Here is a 20,518-nt window from a genome sequence, read left to right as displayed (position 1 = left end):
GCCGATGTGCTGGACCCCCTTCCCCTCCCAAATAAATCAAAATAACTTTCAATAAAAATAGCAGGGGGTGCAGGTGTGACCAAAAAAAAAAAAAAATGAGCCACAGTGTCCTGGCTCGAACGTGAAATGCAAAAGAGAGGAAGAAGTCTAAAACTTATGGACAAACACTTTTACCCACACAGCCATGAGTGCTTATGATGTTATGACATTGAAAAATAAGCGTTTTAAACATAGTTTTAGTTTCATACATGTGCATGACTTGCAAAAAAAGTGACACAGAAAAACGGACCCTCCTTCCAAAAAGTTGTCCAGTTGACCAATACAGAATGAATCATTTTTTCTAATTTTCACATATTATGCATGTAAGGCCCTTTTAGATGGTATCAGTTTCGATCCAGTTGGATGTGGATGACAAAAGTTTTTAGCATACATACACACATGCACACACACAGGTCCCCTTTATATGATAGACTAGCAGACATACCTAGTGTTGCTTATAGATTACAATGAATAATCGATCTATTAGATAGTCAATATTCTTATTCTTTTCATCCATCAACATAAGATGTGCAATTTCTTTATAATTCCATTGGCTTTTAATTGTTGTTTAGATATTATTATAAGATAGTTTTTCAGTTTGATTTTAATTCTAAATGATTCTAGTTTAACTTTCTGCTTGCAATGTATAATTCCCATTAAGAGTCCTCGCTCTCTCTTCATTCATCTTTATTTTTGGCCATATTTTCTAATATCGCTACATTTGATTGTGCTGGATTTTATGCTACATTATTGTAAACAATCACGTCTCACGAAAAACAGTCAGTGGTAATGCCTAGCCTAGTAGTTGTCAACTGATGTTTCGTGCAAAACTTTTGATTGTCTATCGAAACAGTGAACAAATATCATATAAAAAAATGTGTAAACTTAAAATTGTTGGTGCTTATAAAGTGATACATGTGAAATATGCCAGTTAAGAATAAAATGAAAAATTTATGGATATATTTAGCAGTTAAAAGTATTGGTATAAATTAAAAAAAATTATGGAAAATTATTGAGTAGAATTTGAATAAGAAATGAAATTTACTATTCAGAATTTACAAACTCCAATCGATAAGACCACATATTCATATTAGAAGAAAAGAGATAATCTTCTATGATGGGCTAGCTTGACTCAAATATCCTTCAGAGTTTTTTCCATACAAATAGTAAATTCATTTTATTTTTTATTAAAATTCTACTTAATTTTTTGTTGACACCAATATTTTTAATTATTAAGTAAGTACAGTGGAACCTCTAGATACAAAATTAATTTGTTCCAACTTAGTTTTCTTATCTTGAAATTTTTGTATCCTGAAAGGCGTTTTACACATAAATCGTTTGATCCATTCCAAGCCCTATGAAAACACTCATTATATTTTATAATAAGGGTAAAACCAGAAAAAATAAGAAGCAAATTAATATCTGACTTGATATTAAATATCTTCACTTGCTTTTTTATCTTTTTACTTTGTTTTTGACATCGAAAAAATTCTATGTAATAAAAGCGAATGAGGGATGAGATAATTTTTTAGTTATTTTAATCATTACTGTTAAAGTCATGGCCTGAATCAAATCATGCATTCATGCAGAAGAAAAAGGATTCAAAGTGAAGTGAATTATTTACTTTCTTACAGTGATTTCCAATTTCTAAGAAAAATAAAACAAACTCCTCCACCATTTACAAAAATTACCACATGTGCATGATAAAGATTGAATCAGAAAATCTTTCTTCAATCAATATTCTTCAAATCCAGTAGAAATTGTAATGCATACATTAATTTTACAATTTTTAAAATAATTTTAATTTATGGGGTGGGAGACTAAGTAGAAAAAATAAATTTAAGTCCAAGAAAAAGTGTTTTCCCAATAAAAATCGATACAAATATTTCACAAAATTAGTAAAACTTTTTAAACCAAATAAAACCTCGATTTTAAAAAGATTTTCAAAAAATTAAGTGCCTGAAAAATAGTTCTTCTGTCACTCATAACTTTCGTATCGGGAAAAATTTTTTTGTATGCTGGGAGAAAAAAATTTTCACATCATGTTTGGTAAGTTGAAAATTTTGTAAGCAGAGTCTTTCATATCTAGAGGTTCCACTGCATATCTATAAGTTTTCCTGCTATTTTATTTTGATCTTGCCATATTGCACATATACTTATTTATGAATAAGCACAAATTATTCAATCTATTTTATTCAAGTAATTGCACTATAACTGCAACCTTTAAAGATGCATTTCATATTGATAAAGTAAAAGTTTGCTGAGTATTATTAATGTATTTACTTTATTAATGTTTTTTTTCTTAAATGTATATTAATGGTCTGCTAAATTTTTAAATTAAACCTTTAATAGTCCATGAAATTCAAATGATTGCCAACCATTGGCCTAAACTGTAGGTTTTAAAAACTCAAGAATATGTGTATTAAAATAATCTAAAAGTGTCATTTCAAATTAGTCTAAAAGATTTTTATTTTTTGTCAAATAAATATTTTTAATTAGTAATTATAATTTCTAATATCAAAAGTGAATTTATTTTCTAAATTATCTTTTGTAAAACATTCAGCATTAAAAATAAGTAACATTTTGTTTTTCATTCTTGGTACAAAATTAGTGAAGCACTTAAAAAATGATTTGCTTTTCAAATTTACCAATTACTGTAGAGAGACAGAAAAGCAGACAATAAGACAAAGCAAATTTATGTCATAGATTGTTTATCTGCATAAAGAACAAATCTGATATAAATTTTACCAATTTCTAATTGGTCAATTTTAATAATGTCATGTTTAAATCCAGCCAGATCTATTATAGTCATTTGCACACTAATGATATTGAGAAAGACAGTTTACCTCCATCTATGAGTAAAATTAAACATGCACAAAAAAATAAATAAATATAACAAAATCTGCTGTCTACTTTGACACCACGACTCAACAAAACCAGGAAAAAAAGTTGGTTCATTTTCCAATATATCTTAGTTGAAAATTTAGGTTTCTTTAGTCCCAGTGCATCACAATTCAGGAGACATTTGACAGTTGATAGCCACTTGTAGAAATGAGCCCTGAGAGACTGATTAGATGTTCCAGCTTACCTCCTTAAAAAATATAATGCAATAATTTCTGGTTCATTTATATAACTGTGTGGTAAGTAGGGGACATTTGGTTGAGTGACATAAATTTTTAATGTATATATTTTTCATTGCATATAAGGTTTGTTTAATTATTATGATGTTATTAAAATTCAAAATAGATAATGACTTTTTAAAAACCCAGTATTATTACTTTTATTATTTTTTTCCCCTCCATTTGATATTTCTTTCTGTTGCCATTTCTCAATTTTTTGCTGATTTTCCTCCCCCTCTTCTTTCTTTTGTTATTCATGTTTTTATTTTCTTAAAAAATATGAGATGAATTATTTTTAAAGTGCTTGTTAACCAAACACAAACGACTGAATTGTAAAATAATTTTAAGTAAGTGATTAAATAAAAACTAGATGATGGATTGTTTTTTTGAAATGAGTGTATACCTTTGTAAAAAATAAAAAATAATATATATATATATATATATATATATATATATCCTTCACCAGTATTTTAACTAATATTCATATTCATCTGAATTGGTCAGGTTGAAACAAAACAGAGAGAAAAAGAAAATGTTTCATTCCCAGAGAAAAAGAAAATGTCCAACTTCCCAGTTCTCCTAAATATTTGAACCTGGATTCATCCAGCACTAATCTTCATTTTTGAAAATGTAATTAAGTTTGAATTTGTATTCAAATGTATATTGATGCACATCAGATGATTGGATAAACCATGAAATTGCAATAAAGTGTGAAAATAAGCCATGTTATTTATTATTGATTTATATATATATATATTTCCAAAACCTCTGGCCTTGATGGCGGGGAGACTAAAACTTGCAGCTATAGTTTCAAATGAACTGAAATAGCAGCAAGTGGATTTTTGATTCTAAATATTTCTCATATTTTATATCTCCCCTCTTTTTGAAATAGGGTATAATTATGAATATCTCCAGTATCAAATAATCCTTAAACACTGAAATTTACTTTATACATGAAAACCAAAGAGGGGAGATATAACATACGAAAAATATTTGGAATCAAATCTCCCTTTGTTGTTATTTCAGATCATTTGAACCCATAGCAGCAAGTTTTAGTCTTCCCTCCATCAAGGCCAAAGGCTTATGGGAAATATCAGATATTTTGTAATTCATATGCAAAAGTAGGAAAACAAATGACTATGATTGAAAAATTTTATGGCTGTAAAAAGTACCAAAAATAGGCTCTGGATGATGGATGATCTCCTTAATGTACGACCTTTAGGACAAATGTCACATAGCCCACTACACAATTCCGGTCATTACCTTTCCAACAAGCCATCATTTGTTAAATTCTGATTAATATTCACTGAGATTTGGAACTCATAAAATTGCCCAAAAAGGTAGTATATCTATATTAGTGGCCTGGCAAGGCCACAGGGGAGAAAACCAAAACAGCAAAACTAAAGCTGGCCTATATATAAATATAGGCAAACTTGGGCATATTTTATTGGTTTGAAAATATAAGTTCTTTTTTACCAATTGTCATAAAATTTTAACCATAGAATAGTATTATAATCTTCAAAAACCTGCAAATTTTCATTTATTAATAGTTTTGTCCTATACAACCAAAGATATGAGCATTTCAATATTCAATTTAGCTATCAGTGTATATATATATATATATATATATATATATATATATATATATATATATATATATATACAGTGTGTGTGCAAAATCAAGATTTCAAGACAAGGTGTTGATGGCAACAAAAAGTATATTTCATTTTACATTACAATTGTTTCAATGTCTAGTTCGGCAATTTCAAGCATTATATCGTTTGAAAATTTTCAAAAACCAGCATTTCTTTGTTAATGCTCAATTATGAAATGTGATAATTTTGTAGCTTAATCCTTAAGTCAACCTTTTTTGGCTTAAAACCTATTGGTATATGAAAATTTACTGAATTACACAAACTCAGTATATTACATATAAGTCTATATATATATATATATATATATACACACACACACACAGATAGATATACCACCTATTTTGGCAATTTTATAAGTTCCAAATCTCAGTGACTAGTGATCAGAATTTAACAAATGAAGGCTTGTTGAAAAGATAATGACCTGAATTGGGTAGTGGGCTATGTGACATTTGCCGTTAAGCTTGCTGATTAAGGGGATCATCCAGAGCCTATTTTTGGTACTTTTTTCCATAAAATGTTTCAATTATAGTCATTTGTTTTCCTACTTTTGCATATGAATTACAAAATATCTGATATTTCCCCCAAACCTTTGGCCTTGATGGAGGGAAGACTAAAACTTGCTGCTATGGTTTCAAATGATCTGAAATAACAGCAAGTGGAGATTTGATTCCAAATATTTCTTATATGTTATATCTCCTCTCTTTGGTTTTCATGCATGAAGTAAATTTCACAGTATATAAGGATTATTTGATACTGGAGATATTCATAATCGTTCCCTATTTTCAAAAAGAGGGGAGATATAACATAGAAATATTTGGAATCAAGTCTCCCCTTTAGATTATTTGAAACCATAGCAGCAAGTTTTAGTCTTCCTTCCATCAAGGTCAGAGGTTCTGGGGAAATATCATATATTTTGTGTGTGTGTGTGTGTATATATATATATATATATATATATATATATATATATATATATATATATATATATATATATATATATATATACTGGTAGCTAAATTGAATAATGAAAAGCTCAAATCTTTGGTTCTATGGGAGAAAACTACATAAAAATTTGCAGGTTTTTTGAAGATTATAATTTTATTCTATGGTTAAATTTTTTAGACAATTGATAAAAAAAGAACCTATGCATTCAAACCAATAAAATATGCCCAAATTTGCCTACATTTGTATATATATAGTGTCCTGGCAGACCAACTTCAGTTTTGCTGCTTTAGGATGAATTTTGCTTAGGGTTTTTTTGCTTGGTTGTCTCCTCTGTGGCCTTACAAGGCCACTAATATATATATATATATATATATATATATATATATATATATATATATATATATATATATATATATATATATATATAAGAGCAAACAGTTAATAAAACGTTAAAAAACACTTTGAAAAAGAGTTAAAAACATATTTAATCTGAAAAGGAAACACTTAATAAGTGGTAGTCCTTAATCCGCAAAGTTTCAAAGAAATACTTTCCTTCTCATCAGAGGGTAAGAATTAGCAAAATGCGGGATCGGATTTTGCATACAAAAGTATTTGATGAAACTGCAAGTAAATCAAAGATCTTACTGGATAAAAAAAAGTGAAGCAGAGAGAATATGGTGAAGAAAAATTATTATTATTATTTTATATATTATTATTATTATTTTATATATATATATATATATATATATATATATATATAATATAAAGCTGAATGTCTGTGTGTGTGTGTGTGTGTGTGTGTGTGTGTGTGTGTATGTATGTGTGTCTGGTCACGATAGGCTCCTATATGGTTGACTATTTTAAAAAACTAATTACATATAATGATAGAAGATCAAGAATGGTTATGTTTGATCTGGCAGAACAGTGGTTCATTAAAATTGTGGGGTCTGTGTTCGCACCTGGTCCACAAACTATGGAAATAAAAAATTTGAAAATTAAAAAAAAACGTTTACAAGTTTTTTTGATATAGATTTACATAAGAATACTTTGATAAGTATGTTTTAACTTAAATAGGGATGGTATAATAAAATTGTGGGGTCTGCGTTCGCGCCTGGCCTCCATAGAATGGAAATAGGCACAAACTTTAATAAAGACTTTTCATATCTATCTGCATAAGTATACTTTGATAATTATGTTTCAGTTTGAAGAAATATGGTATAATAAAATTATGGGGTGTTCGTTCGCGCCTGACCTCCATAGAATGGAAATATGTCACAAAGTTTAACAAGGTTTTCTTAATATAGATCCACAGAATATAGTGATAAGTGTTTCAGTGTGAACAGGTATGGTATAATAAATTATGGGGTTTATCTATTTTATTTTTACTTTCATCATATTTTGCTTTGGATTTGATACCCCCAAATTCGAAGCTATCTCATTACAACCCTTCCTTTTCATAACCTATCATACTTTCATAAATCCATTTTCTGTAGGCTGTTTTTGAACCCAGTCAACGACGGGTACTTTTGCTAGTATGTATATATATATATATATATATATATATATATATATATATGTAAGTGATTGTACACGTGCTGGGATTTGTTTTGCCCTAACAAACAAAAGGTTAATTTAATTTGGACGTTAGCACATCGTGCCCTTATGATCTGTTCAAAAACAAAATTAGATGAAGAACTGAGAATGATTACTAATACTTTATCACGTAAAGGGTATCCTTTTGATGTGAATAAGTCAGTCATTGAAAGGAAAATAACTAAATTTTTGCAAATAAAAGTCAATACGGTGGCTAAATTGTCCAATTTGTATTTGTTTACTGTAGTTAGGGACAGTGAGAAATCCAATCGACAGTAGAAAAATGCTATTTTACTTCTCAATGTACATGTTGTGTTCTCTATGAAACCATTAACTGCATCATCTCAAAAACATTTCTACCCTCCCACCATAATATTGATGTAATTTACCAATTTAAATGTAGTTGCAGTGCCGACTATGTGAGTTCAACAACACGTACAAAGCAAAATCAGAAATATATCAATATATATAGTAATTTCAAAAGTTAAAAAAAAATATGACTTCAAAATCAAAACATATAGCTCACCAGCATTATTCATTACCATCTAAGCTAAGCCCATACACATATAAACACTTAAAACATGACGTTATTAAAGGTATAAGTGTATATTTGTGCATGCATAAAACATTTAATCAACTTACGCCTGCCAAGTAATTTTTTTCAATTTTGATCCCTTAGTAGCTATTTTTACTGGCTAAAAAAATAAGTCAAATTTGTTCCTCAGGTTTTAAGTTTCAAGTCTGTAGACTAAAAATTGACAAAGTAGTTTGGTAGACATCGTTCCACACAGACAGGTTCACATTTGCAGACATATTTCCTTTTTTGAATTATCATCAGTGTTGCTTTATCCAATAAATGCATCAACCTCGTTAGAGTGTGAATATATTTCATTTTACCTCTTTGTATTTTTTTGTAAACAGATGAAAGCACAAAAGGAAAGAAAAACATTAGAATTATTACAATGTTCAGATGTAAGTATTTCTTGTTCTTTTTTTTATTTTTAGTATAAAATGTTATTCAAAATATAAAAGTTACTACATTTTTACTGAACAGAAAATAAGACAACTTTTCTCTTCCATTTTCAATTGATTTCGATATTTATTGATCATTTCAAGTTACTAAGTTTTACTGTTCTTTTTTAATAGATTCTTTCTTGTACTTGACAAGATTAAAAGCTGCTAATTGTGAAGACTTTATAGCTTGCTCCTATAGAATATATTTGAGTGGTAGGGATTATTCTAACAATTTTGATAATGAGTAAACAATTTATCATAGTAAGCAATATATATATATATATATATATATATATATATATATATATATAATTTTGAAAATATTTGTGTTACTTGATGGAGTACAAATTGGATTTAGTCAAGTATTGAAAAGACGCTTATGTTTTTAACTTTTCTTTTTTTCTGATACGTCTGGAAAATGACTGTTAGTTTTGTGAACTAACATAATAGTTTTGTTTCCGATGGATGAAACAGTTGTCAGATTATTCAAAATTATTCTGATTCAAATTTCTTTGATTGTATACAGCCCTGAGTAATTTTGTAATTAAACAAGCCAAAACTATATGGTCCCCCAACTGATGCATTTGTCATGTTTTTGAATAAAAGGTAATGAAGCAAGTTTAGTAAAAACCCTATAACCACGACAAAGTATTGCTTCTGTATAAGTTTTTTTTTTTTTTAATTCTAGATGTTAAGTTTGTGTGTGTGTGTGTGGGGGGGGTCACATTTTTTTATTTTTTGTTATTTTATCGATATGAAGTAAATGAATCAAAACAGGTATAAAATAATCACGCATTAAAGTACAAAACAAAGTGATCACTAAATGGGCTGGGAAGCCACAGTGCTGGTGAAGAAGAAAGTTCCGTATCAAGAATTAAGTCCAATGTACCACATTAAATTTGAGTGGTGTAACTTGAGCACTGAAGAAATTGTTGAAATTCATTAAGGGAATCTATTAGTGCCACATTGTTTGCAAGAAACTGATCCAAACTGAAATCACCCAACAAAAGTACCCTTATACCAACAGGCAAGTTATTGAACTCATCGGTGTGAAGATTTTAACAAATTCCCTAGTGGGTCAGGCTTGCAGAACACACAACCTACAACGAATCACATGTATTAAAGTTCAGTCGACGAATATATAATCAATATTTGTAAAATCGAGTCTACAAGAGTTACTTCCCTTGTACTGTTAGCCAAAATCAGTCGTAGAACTGTTACCTATTTTGACTATTTAAACCTCTGGTCTGATGTAAAATATTGAGCTAAAACAGCCAAATGACACCGTTTCATGGCAACCGATGCCTTAATTATTTAAAATTCAGTACCATTTAAACCTCTTATTGAGACACAAGTATGAATTTTAGGAGAAAAATAAAAATTAGCCCAAAAGGTGTGTTTTTCACCCCAAGCCCCAGAATTTTCCCAGGGTCAAATATTACGTTTCCAGATGTATATCCGTGTGGTCTTGCTTTTTGGTAATTTTCAGCAAAATCTAATTGCTGGAAAAGATTTTATGTCCTGGAAAATGCTGTTTTTGGCCATTTTGACCACTTTTTGACCCTCTGGTGACGCAACCAGAATTTTTATAAAAAATCCGAGAATGTTACATTTCCTCCTTTGGGTAGTTGTAATTTCATGCAGAATTTCAGAAAAATGTAATGTGTAGTTATTGAAAATTTTGGGGACAAATGGATGAATGGACGAGGGTAAATTCTAAGGTCCAAAATCGACTAAGTCGGTGGCCCAAAAATAGTACTTATATATACATTGAACAAGGTTTCTTTTGTATACTTTAAAATATTAAAATAAAACTATATGTATATATATATATATATATCTCTTTTTTTTCCGTTAATCCCGAGCTATGACAGGGTCCACAAATATATACTAACTGAAAGATAAAAAAAGTAAGCGTTACATATAATTTCATTATAACATCAGATCAATAAGGAAAGAAAAAGGAGAAAAAAATCTCTTTAGGCCATGGCATTTCGAAGTTAAATGCTTCTTGTCATATATATATATATATATATATATATATATATGTACAGTGATGATCATATTTATTGGCACAGTAAAATAAAAGTTAAATTTTGTCTAATAAATTCTAAAAAAGGGATTAAATTAAAGAAAATAACAAAGTATATTATGTATTTTTAACTGGCCTTTCCGATGCAGCAATCGGATTTTAGAAAAAATAAATAACAAAGGAACAACAAACATAATTGCAAAAAACCCTTGTTCAAAATTATTGGCACGATTTATTTAATAATCAATTGTATAGCCTTTGGCCTTGATTACCTTCCTCAGTCGCTTTTCATAGTTTACAACCAAGTTGTTGCACTCTTCAGTAGTAATTTTAGCCCACTCTTCCTGACAATAATCCTCCAATTGAATAAGATTCTTAGGCTTCCTTTGCATTACCCTCAATTTTAATGTTCTCCATAAATTTTCAATTGGATTAAGGTCTGGGCTTTGTGATGGCCACTCCAAAACATTAATATGATTGTCCTCAAGCCATTTCTTAGTCAGTTTAGCCGAATGCTTTGGGTCATTATCTTGCATGAACCACCAACGACGACCAAGTGAGAGCTCTTTAGCAGAGTCTTTCAGGTTTTCATCCAATATTTGAACATAATCTTCCTTTTTTATGCTACCTGTGACCTTAACAAGTCGCCCTGGTCCAGAGGCAGCAAAGGATCCCCAAAACATCAAACTGCCTCCACCGTGCTTCACTGTGGGTATGGTGTTCTTAGGCAGGAAAGCTTCGCCAGATGTTCTGTAAATATAAGACACTTTATTATGGCCAAATAACTCTATTTTCGTTTCGTCAGTCCATAGAACACGTTTCCAGAATGCAACATCTTTATCAATATGACGTTTTGCAAAGGCTAGCCTTGCTTTCAGGTGCATAGGCTTCAATAAGGGAGTCTTTCTCGGACGACATGCTTTTAAACCAGCTCTCTTCAAAACTCTACCAACTGTATGTCGAGATACATTCACTCCAGAGGTGCTCTGTTCATCAACAATCTCCCCAACAGAGATCCTTGGGTTTTGTTTTACTTGTCGAACAATTTTCCGTTCATCTCTTGGGGAAAGAATCCTTTTTCTCCCTCTACCCTCTAAACTCATAACGTGGCCTTGCGATTTGAACTTGTTTATTATGGCTCTAACAGTGGATTTGGGAAGGTTTAGCTTCTTTGAAATCTTATCATAGCCCTCCCCATTGGTATGGCATGCTACAACAAGCTTCCTGACGTCTTCGCTGTGTTCCTTAGTTTTAACCATGGCGATTGAGAATTATAATTTAGTCACTTATAATAGTTTAAATAAATCGCTATCTAAAAATTATCTGAAAAAAATTATTCACTGAATTAGCGTTAAACAAGCATAATATGGCTATAAAAAAGTTCAGAAAGCACGTAAACCGGAAATTGATTGATATTATACTGATACTAAAAGAAAAACAAAGCCGTGCCAATAATTTTGAACAAGGGTTTTTTGCAATTATGTTTGTTGTTCCTTTGTTATTTATTTTTTCTAAAATCCGATTGCTGCATCGGAAAGGCCAGTTAAAAATACATAATATACTTTGTTATTTTCTTTAATTTAATCCCTTTTTTAGAATTTATTAGACAAAATTTAACTTTTATTTTACCGTGCCAATAAATATGATCATCACTGTATATATATATATATATATATATATATATATATATATATATATATGTATATATATAAAATTTTTGTAATGTATTTGAGGACAGATTTATACATTTTTGATGTACTTATGAATCTTATGAAAGCCTATAGATAGATAAAGGTTAATGAGTTTGTCAGGAGGACAGTGAAACAACACATAGGATTGGTAACAGTGGTTGAAATTAGCTTATTTAAGAGCACATCTCAACAAGAATTTGTTAATAGTGAACTTGAAAATGACTATACTATAGTCAACTGGGAAACAGTCTCATGGTATTGTGTTCCATAGATAAACACTTCTTGGAAAGAAAGTTTGTCCATGAAAATTTAATTTAGTTTTAGGTAGAGAGAGGGAGAAAGGAAAATTATTTACAGTTGTAGCTAGGCAGGTTTTTTGTAGTAAATGTTGGGGGGAATTATAGATTGAAGCTTAATCAAGCACGTATAATTAAAAATAATGATAGAGTAGAGAAAGCTCAGCAATATCTTTTTTTTTTTTTTTTTTTTTTTTTTTTTACATAGGCATCACCACATTATCAAGGCCAAGAGGCCACTCAAGGATAAGGGTTAAAGAGTGTACAGAAATCTTTTCTGTGAGAAAGAAACTTTTAGGAAGAGAAGAGGACATCCCCTAGTAGATTTTGCTATTGATTTTATACTCTGTCAATGCAGAAAAGGTTCTTTAAACAACACTTTCCTAGATGTGGCAACAGTATCCCATCTTAGGACATATTTGATTCTTATACAAGTCAAGAATTGAATCACTAATGAGATACTTTCTTTTTAGTGACTTTAACAACAAATTTGATGTCAGCCTTTTATTTTAGGTGTAGAGTGAAGGTTAGTTCTAGAAGCTTATCAAAGCTAAAGGCTTACCAAAGAAAGAGCTATTCATTTCGATTGGGATGACATGAGGATCCGAGAATTGGTGGTGAAGGGAGACAGATCTTGATCATTAATGCTCTTTAAAGTGTTACCATAGATGATTCTGCATAAATGTCAGTGAATAAACTTATGAAATCATTTATAAAGATCAAGAAGAGGTTTGGCTCAGGATAAATCCATGATGTCAATCAGCATTGATACTATATGCTTCAAACTTCAGTAGTTGTTGATGTGCCCATCAACAATTATTTTATAAACCTATCAGAAAGAAAGGATTTGATAGTTAAAAAGACATTTCCAAGTATTCTATAGATCGCTCACTTATGAAGTAAACCTTTGTGTCAAACCCTATCAAAAATGTTTGATATGTCAAGAGCTACTGCTCTAGAAACAAAACCTCCATTAATAGATTCACTGCAGTCAGCATATCAGCAGTTGACCTTGCAGGATAAAATCCATATTGCTTGTCACTGAGTAAATTGGGTTTTTTTTTTTGCTGAGGTGGTTGACAAAAAAGACTTTCAAAAAGAGATATCTTTTTACTGAAAAACGTTTTTGATAATAGAACTAAATATATTGTTTTGTAATTTGATTGAATAAAGTCTCGTTTAGCTTTGATAGTGACTTTTATGTGAAGTATGGATTGCTTATATGCTGGGATCAGATGATCCTTGTTCACATTGGATATTGCTCTATGGAAACTTCTAGAAATTATTTAGTACTAGCGGGGATACCCGGCGTTGCCCGAGTGTTTGTTTCCGGGACGGGGGGGGGGGAGGGGAGTTTTAAAAAATGTTATGGTAGGTAAGTAGGAAGGATCAAACCCGGAGTCATGAGTAAAAGTAGGAAAATAAAGTGTAAAAAAAAAAACAAAAAAAAACATCTGCAACGTTAACAGTTCGGCCACCAAGAAAAGTCCATTCCAGTTGTTTAGGAAAAAAAAAAAAAAAAAAAAAAACGACTACGGTAGGTCGGCGCGAACATGAAAATATAATGTGAATTGTCCAGCACGCTAACCACTATGCCACAGAGCACTGCAGCTTAGTTTAGTGATTTTAAATAACTTCACATGAAAGAACTACGAAGCCAAACCGGTGTTCTCTTCTCAACTGTTCCTTGTGAACGATCCCCAAACAGTGTTAAGTGGTGGCAGGGGGAGGAGGAATTTATTAGAGAGAACATATTTTACCACTTCCATTGATCTTAACCGATTTTGGCCGTGACTTCTCAGCAGAAAAAGTATAGAAATCTAAGATTATCGAGGAATTTGAGAAATAATAAGCCTATAACACACCTCAGATATTGTTCTGCCGTTTGTGCATATTATATTTGCATGAAATATCTTGATTTTTAATCCTATTAATGTCAAAATCTTACGGGAAAAAATGAGTCCATTTTATTTATATAGAGATTATGGTACTCATTAATCTTCTTATCAACTATGTTCCATACATAGTTCTCCAAAGGATTGTCTGGTGCTACCAGGTCATATTGTCTGAAGATACTGGGTTCCTGACCTAAAATGCACCAAACATTGATGTCATTTTTTTCTTGCTTTTCTTTTGTAAAGAAAAAAGCAATAAAAAATGACATCAGTCATGTTCTGAAAAGTCAAATACAAAAGCAACAAATTTTCGCTACAAAACAACCAAACCAAACAGCATGAATAAATATTTGAAGATATAAAGAACTTGAAGCATAAAACTTTTTTTTCCAAAATTACTAGATTTGGCATTAAATAACACAAAAAAGGTTGATATGTCACAAAACAAAACAACCAAGCCAAAGGATTGAGATCTGGAGAGGTAGGAGGATAAGTGTAAAGGATCATGTAATTATGAAAATGACATCTTTCTCTGCTGAATTTTAATGAGTTTATTATAAAATGACTAAGCGACATAAAATGACCTTTACTTATCGCATCAAACTTGTATCTGATATCTTTGTTCACAACATGACAGATTATTCCTTGCACAGTGTTCTAATCAACCTCATGAATCTTATAGGATTATCACCATCTGTGTGCTGTAATCGCTGAATAAATTCAACTTTTCTAATGCTATCAGTGTGTCACTTTTACATATTGAAAACGGTGATACTTTTTTAGCATTCAGCCTTTAACTCTTTACAAACTTTGTAGACAATAAATCAAGTGATTTTTCTAAATCTTATTTCTAAATTGCTATTATATATTCAGCCCTTATAGTCATAATTGTCTTTTCCTTTCTTATATAAGCATAGTGTCTACCATTGATAATTCTGTAATATAGAAAATACAAAGTCAAACAATATGCTGCTATACTAAAACTAATGTCATCAACTACCATATGCACCCTGTGCATATTTTAATATGTTGATGAAAAAAATCCTCTAAATGTTAAAACTTAAATGTAATTTTAACAATAAAAGTGATTTTCAGAAACATGCATATAAACGAACATTATTAAATATTTATTTCTGGAACTGAATTTGAATTTTTTTAATTATAATTAATGTTTTGAATCTTTTAAATGTACCCTATGAATGTATGAAAACTCTGATTGATATAACCTATTAATTATTTGGATTATTGTTAACTGCAGTATTGAAACGTCCTGAATATGTAATCATATCTATTTTTTTCTAAAATCATATATGAATTAATCTCACCCATGGCTTACTATATTATTATAGTAGGCCATGTCTCACCCAAGGTAACACATAAATGTTTTAGTTCATTAACTTGAACTTTTCCATATATATATATATATATATATATATATATGGAGGAGTTAAAAAATAAGATCGATTCTTTAAAAGGAGACTTATTGGGACAATGCAAAGCTCAACAAATTGCTTTGGAGCTTATATAGAATATGAAGAAATAAAAAAAAAACGAGAATATAAAAATATATACTGATGCATATAGATTTAATTGTTTATTCAACATGGACGTTGCATCAATTAGGAGTGTAAGATAAGTAAACTCTTTATACCAAAGTATTTCGAAACCTAATGCTTCTCATCAGAAGAGAGGATGCTAGGTAACATATTAGGGAGGCAATGTCTAGCGGTAGCTACATTAGGAGCAAAATAATTGGGCATGAAAAGAAGAGCGTAATACATTGAAATTGTTGGGGGAGGGAAATAGGAGAACTACTGTGATATATGCGATAGAGGAGGAATATAGCTGATATTACAGAATGAAGATAGATGAATATCGCGTATGTCATAGTGAGGTAGGAGTTGAGTGTTTAATATATGTATATATAGTACATCTATACTATTGGGAAGAATATAGGAGAAGTGATTGAAGATAGATGCTTTTTTAATCATGGAATTAGGATTTTAACTATCTTCATTTTGTAATATTATTATTCCTCCTCTATCGCATAAATCACAGTAGTTCTCCTATTTCCCTCCCCCAACAATTTCAATGTATTACCCTCTCTCTCTCACGCCCAATTATTTTGCTCCTGATGTAACTATCGTTAGACGTCAAATCTCTAATATGTTACCTAACATCTTCTCTCCTCTTTCGATGAGAAACATTAGGCTTCGAAATATCATGATATAAAGAGTTTACTTATCCTACACTCCTAATTGATGTAACGTCCATATTGAATAAACAAATAAATCTATATGATTAGCATATATTTTTATGTTGCCGTTTTTTTTATTTCTTCATATATATATACTTAATTTTTTGTTATTGTTTTTTATTAGCAATAATAGCAGTGTGGGAACACTGCTGTTATATTCAAATTTTTCTTAAGTAATAAAGTTTTTGCTCTCTTGCATGCATTAAGTTGCCCCTTTTGACAAGACGCATTTTTTATTTATATATATACATTTAATTATTTTTTATGTAAATACAAAAATTGTATATACATTGTTTGTTTATTATACAAACATTATTACTTACATATGTGCATACATGTTTTGGTGGAGTCCTTATTAAAAGAGATTCAACTCATCAAACCAAAGAAGGAAACATTGAAATGAGACTCAAATTTCAATTTGTTTTGTATATAAAAACATTCTGGTGTGGATTATACTTTGAAAGAAAAGAGGGTGGGGTATAGTTTGTGAATGTGGACAGTAGAGGTTTTTGGAGGGAGTTGTAGTAAATAAAGGGAGTAAGGGTTGGAGGGGGGAAGAGGAGAGAAGTATGATTCAGCCTGTTCAGGCTTTCACAACAGGGGGAGGTATCGGTTTCATTTTAGCTAGTCTCTTGTCTCTGTGTTTGCTGCCAGCATTGCTGCTTCTCTATTTTAAAACTTCATGGGTGGTTATTCTATTCTGGTGACACATTTCTTATCTATCTATTTTATTGATAAACTCTATTTATTTATTTTCTTGCTATTTTTTTACTAATTCATTTATTTCTCGTTTTTACTTATTTATTTATATATTTATTTATCTGTTTGTTTATTTATTTCAATATAATATATGTCTGCATAATTAAATTAACAGTCTGTGAACAAATATACCGGCTAATTTATATGATTAAAATAATGGTGGTATCGTAGGATTATATTTTTCACTCTAATGTGTCCAAAGTAATTAGACAGGCAAAAGTTCTTGTTTCTATATATAAACTTAATATCGATGGTTGTCATTCTTTCATTGGGGTTGTTTACTTCTTCCTCAGTATTAGAATATATAATATATTTTTTCAGTTTATATGCCTCATTATAGCAATAGAGTTTTCCAGACCGTTTACATGCAAACAGATACATAATAGCATAGATGTGTCTGTATTGGTAGAACACTCTGTTTACATAAACCATTAGAAATCAATTATATGCTTGGTTTCCTTGTATAATGCTGCTTTATGATAATGCTTTTCATAGGTGTATATCAACGCCTTATTTATAAGCATGTTGGACACAGATTATTTTAGGTAATCGTTTTTGGGTGTTTTTATTAGTAAGTATGCAAAGTGCACTCACCTTTATCCAGTTGGTTGCATATTGTGTTTTAGTTTGTTTAACTATTAGACTGTAGCATTTGGTGTTGAGGGGTAGCAGAGGGTACTTCTTTCCTTCATTTAGCTAAGTTATTTTTGTTAGCCTGTTCTAGGTTTTTCGGTAAGTATAGTTATTCACTAAAGGTGTGTCGGTTTTAGTAAATATAGTTATTAGTGTGTGGTGTACCAGGGCCACTTTGTAACTTTTCAATTCTCCCCTAGGTTCATTTATTAATTAAGATATTGGGAATGAGGGGTTATGCATAGTAGTATAGCTACCATGAAGGGAATAGGTATTTGTTTTTTACATCTTATTTAAAACATAGCTTCCAATGTACTTGCAGCTCATAGCCGATTCTACTTTAATAGTTAATAATTTTTCACTGTCCTTAAATCTAATAATCTCAAACTTCTCTGTTAAACATAAATAACAAGGTGAAGTTAGTGAACTACAAATTTTAAGTATTTTCCATTCGACTGAGGGTGTTTTGTTGGCTTTGATTAAATTCCAGTAGTGTACATAGTATATATATATATATATATATATATATATATATATATATATATATAAACATAATTAAGTTTAAATATATTTATAACATGAATTTTTTTTTTAAAGAGCTCTACACAAAGTAGGGCTTTTATAAATATAATTACCTAAAAATTAGAAATAGTCTATGTGGATCAACCAGTGTTTCAATGCTAATATAGTCACATAATTCTTTCTTTCCTTATTTTGTCATTTAGTCCTCCCATTCCATGAGCAATGTTTCTGACAAAGAAGGAAGAATTGCTGTTTTGGGGTCAATATCTATTCCATCTGCCACTTATCAATGGCAAGTTTTTGACCTTAAAATAGTATATTTTTTAGCTTGTTACATCAAGTGACTTCCTGCCTTATCTGGAGCAATTTCCATTGAAGAAATGTCCCGATAGGAGTGTAAAATGAGCTAAGTAACTAAAATTGTCCCTCCCAATTTTATTTTTTACCTCACGTTACAGTTCCATCAAAATGTATTAGCATCAAAATGCAGGTTGATCCGCATAGACTGTTTCTAATGTTTATATATATATATATATATATATAATTCCAGGTTAAAAATATCCAAAAATCCAGTTAAAAAATATCCATTGGATTTAATGACATTCATAGTGCTGAATAAAAAGAGCGGGATATTATTTTATTCGATTTAGGTAAACAAAATAACCATTAGTTACGATAATAAATCTACTGTTTCAACCTAAAAAGATTTCATCAGGCGACAGAGAATTCCAGTCTTTATCAGGTCCAGTCTTTTAATGGAAAGGAGAAATATGGAAGTTTTTTTTTTTTTATAATTTCTATAGTGTGCGTTTATACACGTGTGTTGGATTCAATGGAAGAATTTCAAATAAATGCACAGAAGTTTACGTTATACTATTTGGGTATCTGACTACCCTAATTTGATGAAATCTGAACAGTATGTTTTTTTCATTTATTAGAATTTATATCGGTTGTGCATATGTACTTAGCAATTGTTTTTTTTTTTAGATATATCTTATTTTTGCAACTCCCAAATTTTTTTCAATGAGTTGTTTAATATATGTGTGTCTGTATCCAAATGATTGAATGTAAAAAGAATTATTTTTTATCTGATTAGAACATAGAATAGAGTATTATTTCGTTTTTATAGATCTAAATATCATCATCACAATGAACATGATACTGTTAACATGGATGTTGCAAGGATAATGACCATTGCTAATATCATAATCAGAATTGATGTCATAGTCACTACTGTTTAGGACTCTTATTTTGTCAAAATCTTATTCAAAATACAAACACCTACATTTTATCTAGAAAACCATTTATTCCTCTTTTGTATATTTTTGCTTGTTTTTCATTTCAGTCTGGCTATGACATCGACCAAGCGCTTGTCTTATGCCAAATGCACAACTTTACGGCTGGAATACTTTACTTGTATGAAAAAGCTGAATTGTAAGTATCATCATGTAATTTTTTTTTTACAGACAACAAAAACTATTCAAACATATATATATATATATATATATATACTTTTGTTAGAGTATTTTTAAGTGTATTTATATTATTTACATGTTTTAGGCGATTTTGTTTATCTTAGTTGTTGCTATTTTCACAACCTTTAGTCCCTTATATTCTCCAGTTACTTCAGTTATATTTTGTCATAGTAAGGTACCTTCTAGTAAATTCTAACTGACCCTTTGTTGGATTAGATTGCGCACATCATTCAGTGTTGAATGCATACTAACATGATCCGTAGTGTAACTCATGTTTATAGTGTTTTTAAAATGCATATAGATATTGTAGCAGAACAAAAAATGTTTTGATGAACAAGCCAAAGTTGTTATCTATTTTTCTGAATTTGTGTTCACCTGCACTATAATTCCTTTTCTCGTATCTTCAGTTTTGTAACACAGCAATGTAAAACACTTTTCTTTCCAATTTGTTTTAGTATTTGTATCGATTTTAGTGCTGATAAGCAAGAACAGATCATCTATTTTTCTTCATTATATTTATATATCTTTTATAACTGTTGATAGAGGTGAAATTCATTTTAATTATGAATGACCATCTTTTGTTAAAGCATTTTTAA

At 30.1% G+C, this 20,518-nt stretch overlaps 1 protein-coding gene across 4 annotated transcripts in view; it reads left to right on the top strand.

Moving 5' to 3' along the window:
- LOC145295995 (vacuolar protein sorting-associated protein 11 homolog) overlaps positions 1 to 20,518 on the top strand; it is a 156,575-nt gene that overhangs the window by 104,815 nt on the left and 31,242 nt on the right. For all 4 annotated transcript variants that reach the window (XM_080142004.1, XM_080142003.1, XM_080142002.1 and 1 more), the window contains 2 exons: positions 8,270 to 8,320; positions 19,793 to 19,881. In XM_080142004.1, coding sequence (XP_079998130.1) covers positions 8,270 to 8,320; positions 19,793 to 19,881 — 140 coding nt within the window. The remainder of the gene's footprint in view (positions 1 to 8,269; positions 8,321 to 19,792; positions 19,882 to 20,518) is intronic.

Source organism: Euprymna scolopes, chromosome 16 (assembly GCF_053919585.1).
Source record: "Euprymna scolopes isolate OS-2025 chromosome 16, ASM5391958v1, whole genome shotgun sequence".
In the NCBI taxonomy this organism is placed as follows: domain Eukaryota; kingdom Metazoa; phylum Mollusca; class Cephalopoda; order Sepiida; family Sepiolidae; genus Euprymna; species Euprymna scolopes.
The sequence above is the reverse complement of the archived record's forward strand: the minus strand, read 5'-3'. Positions and strand labels throughout refer to the sequence as shown.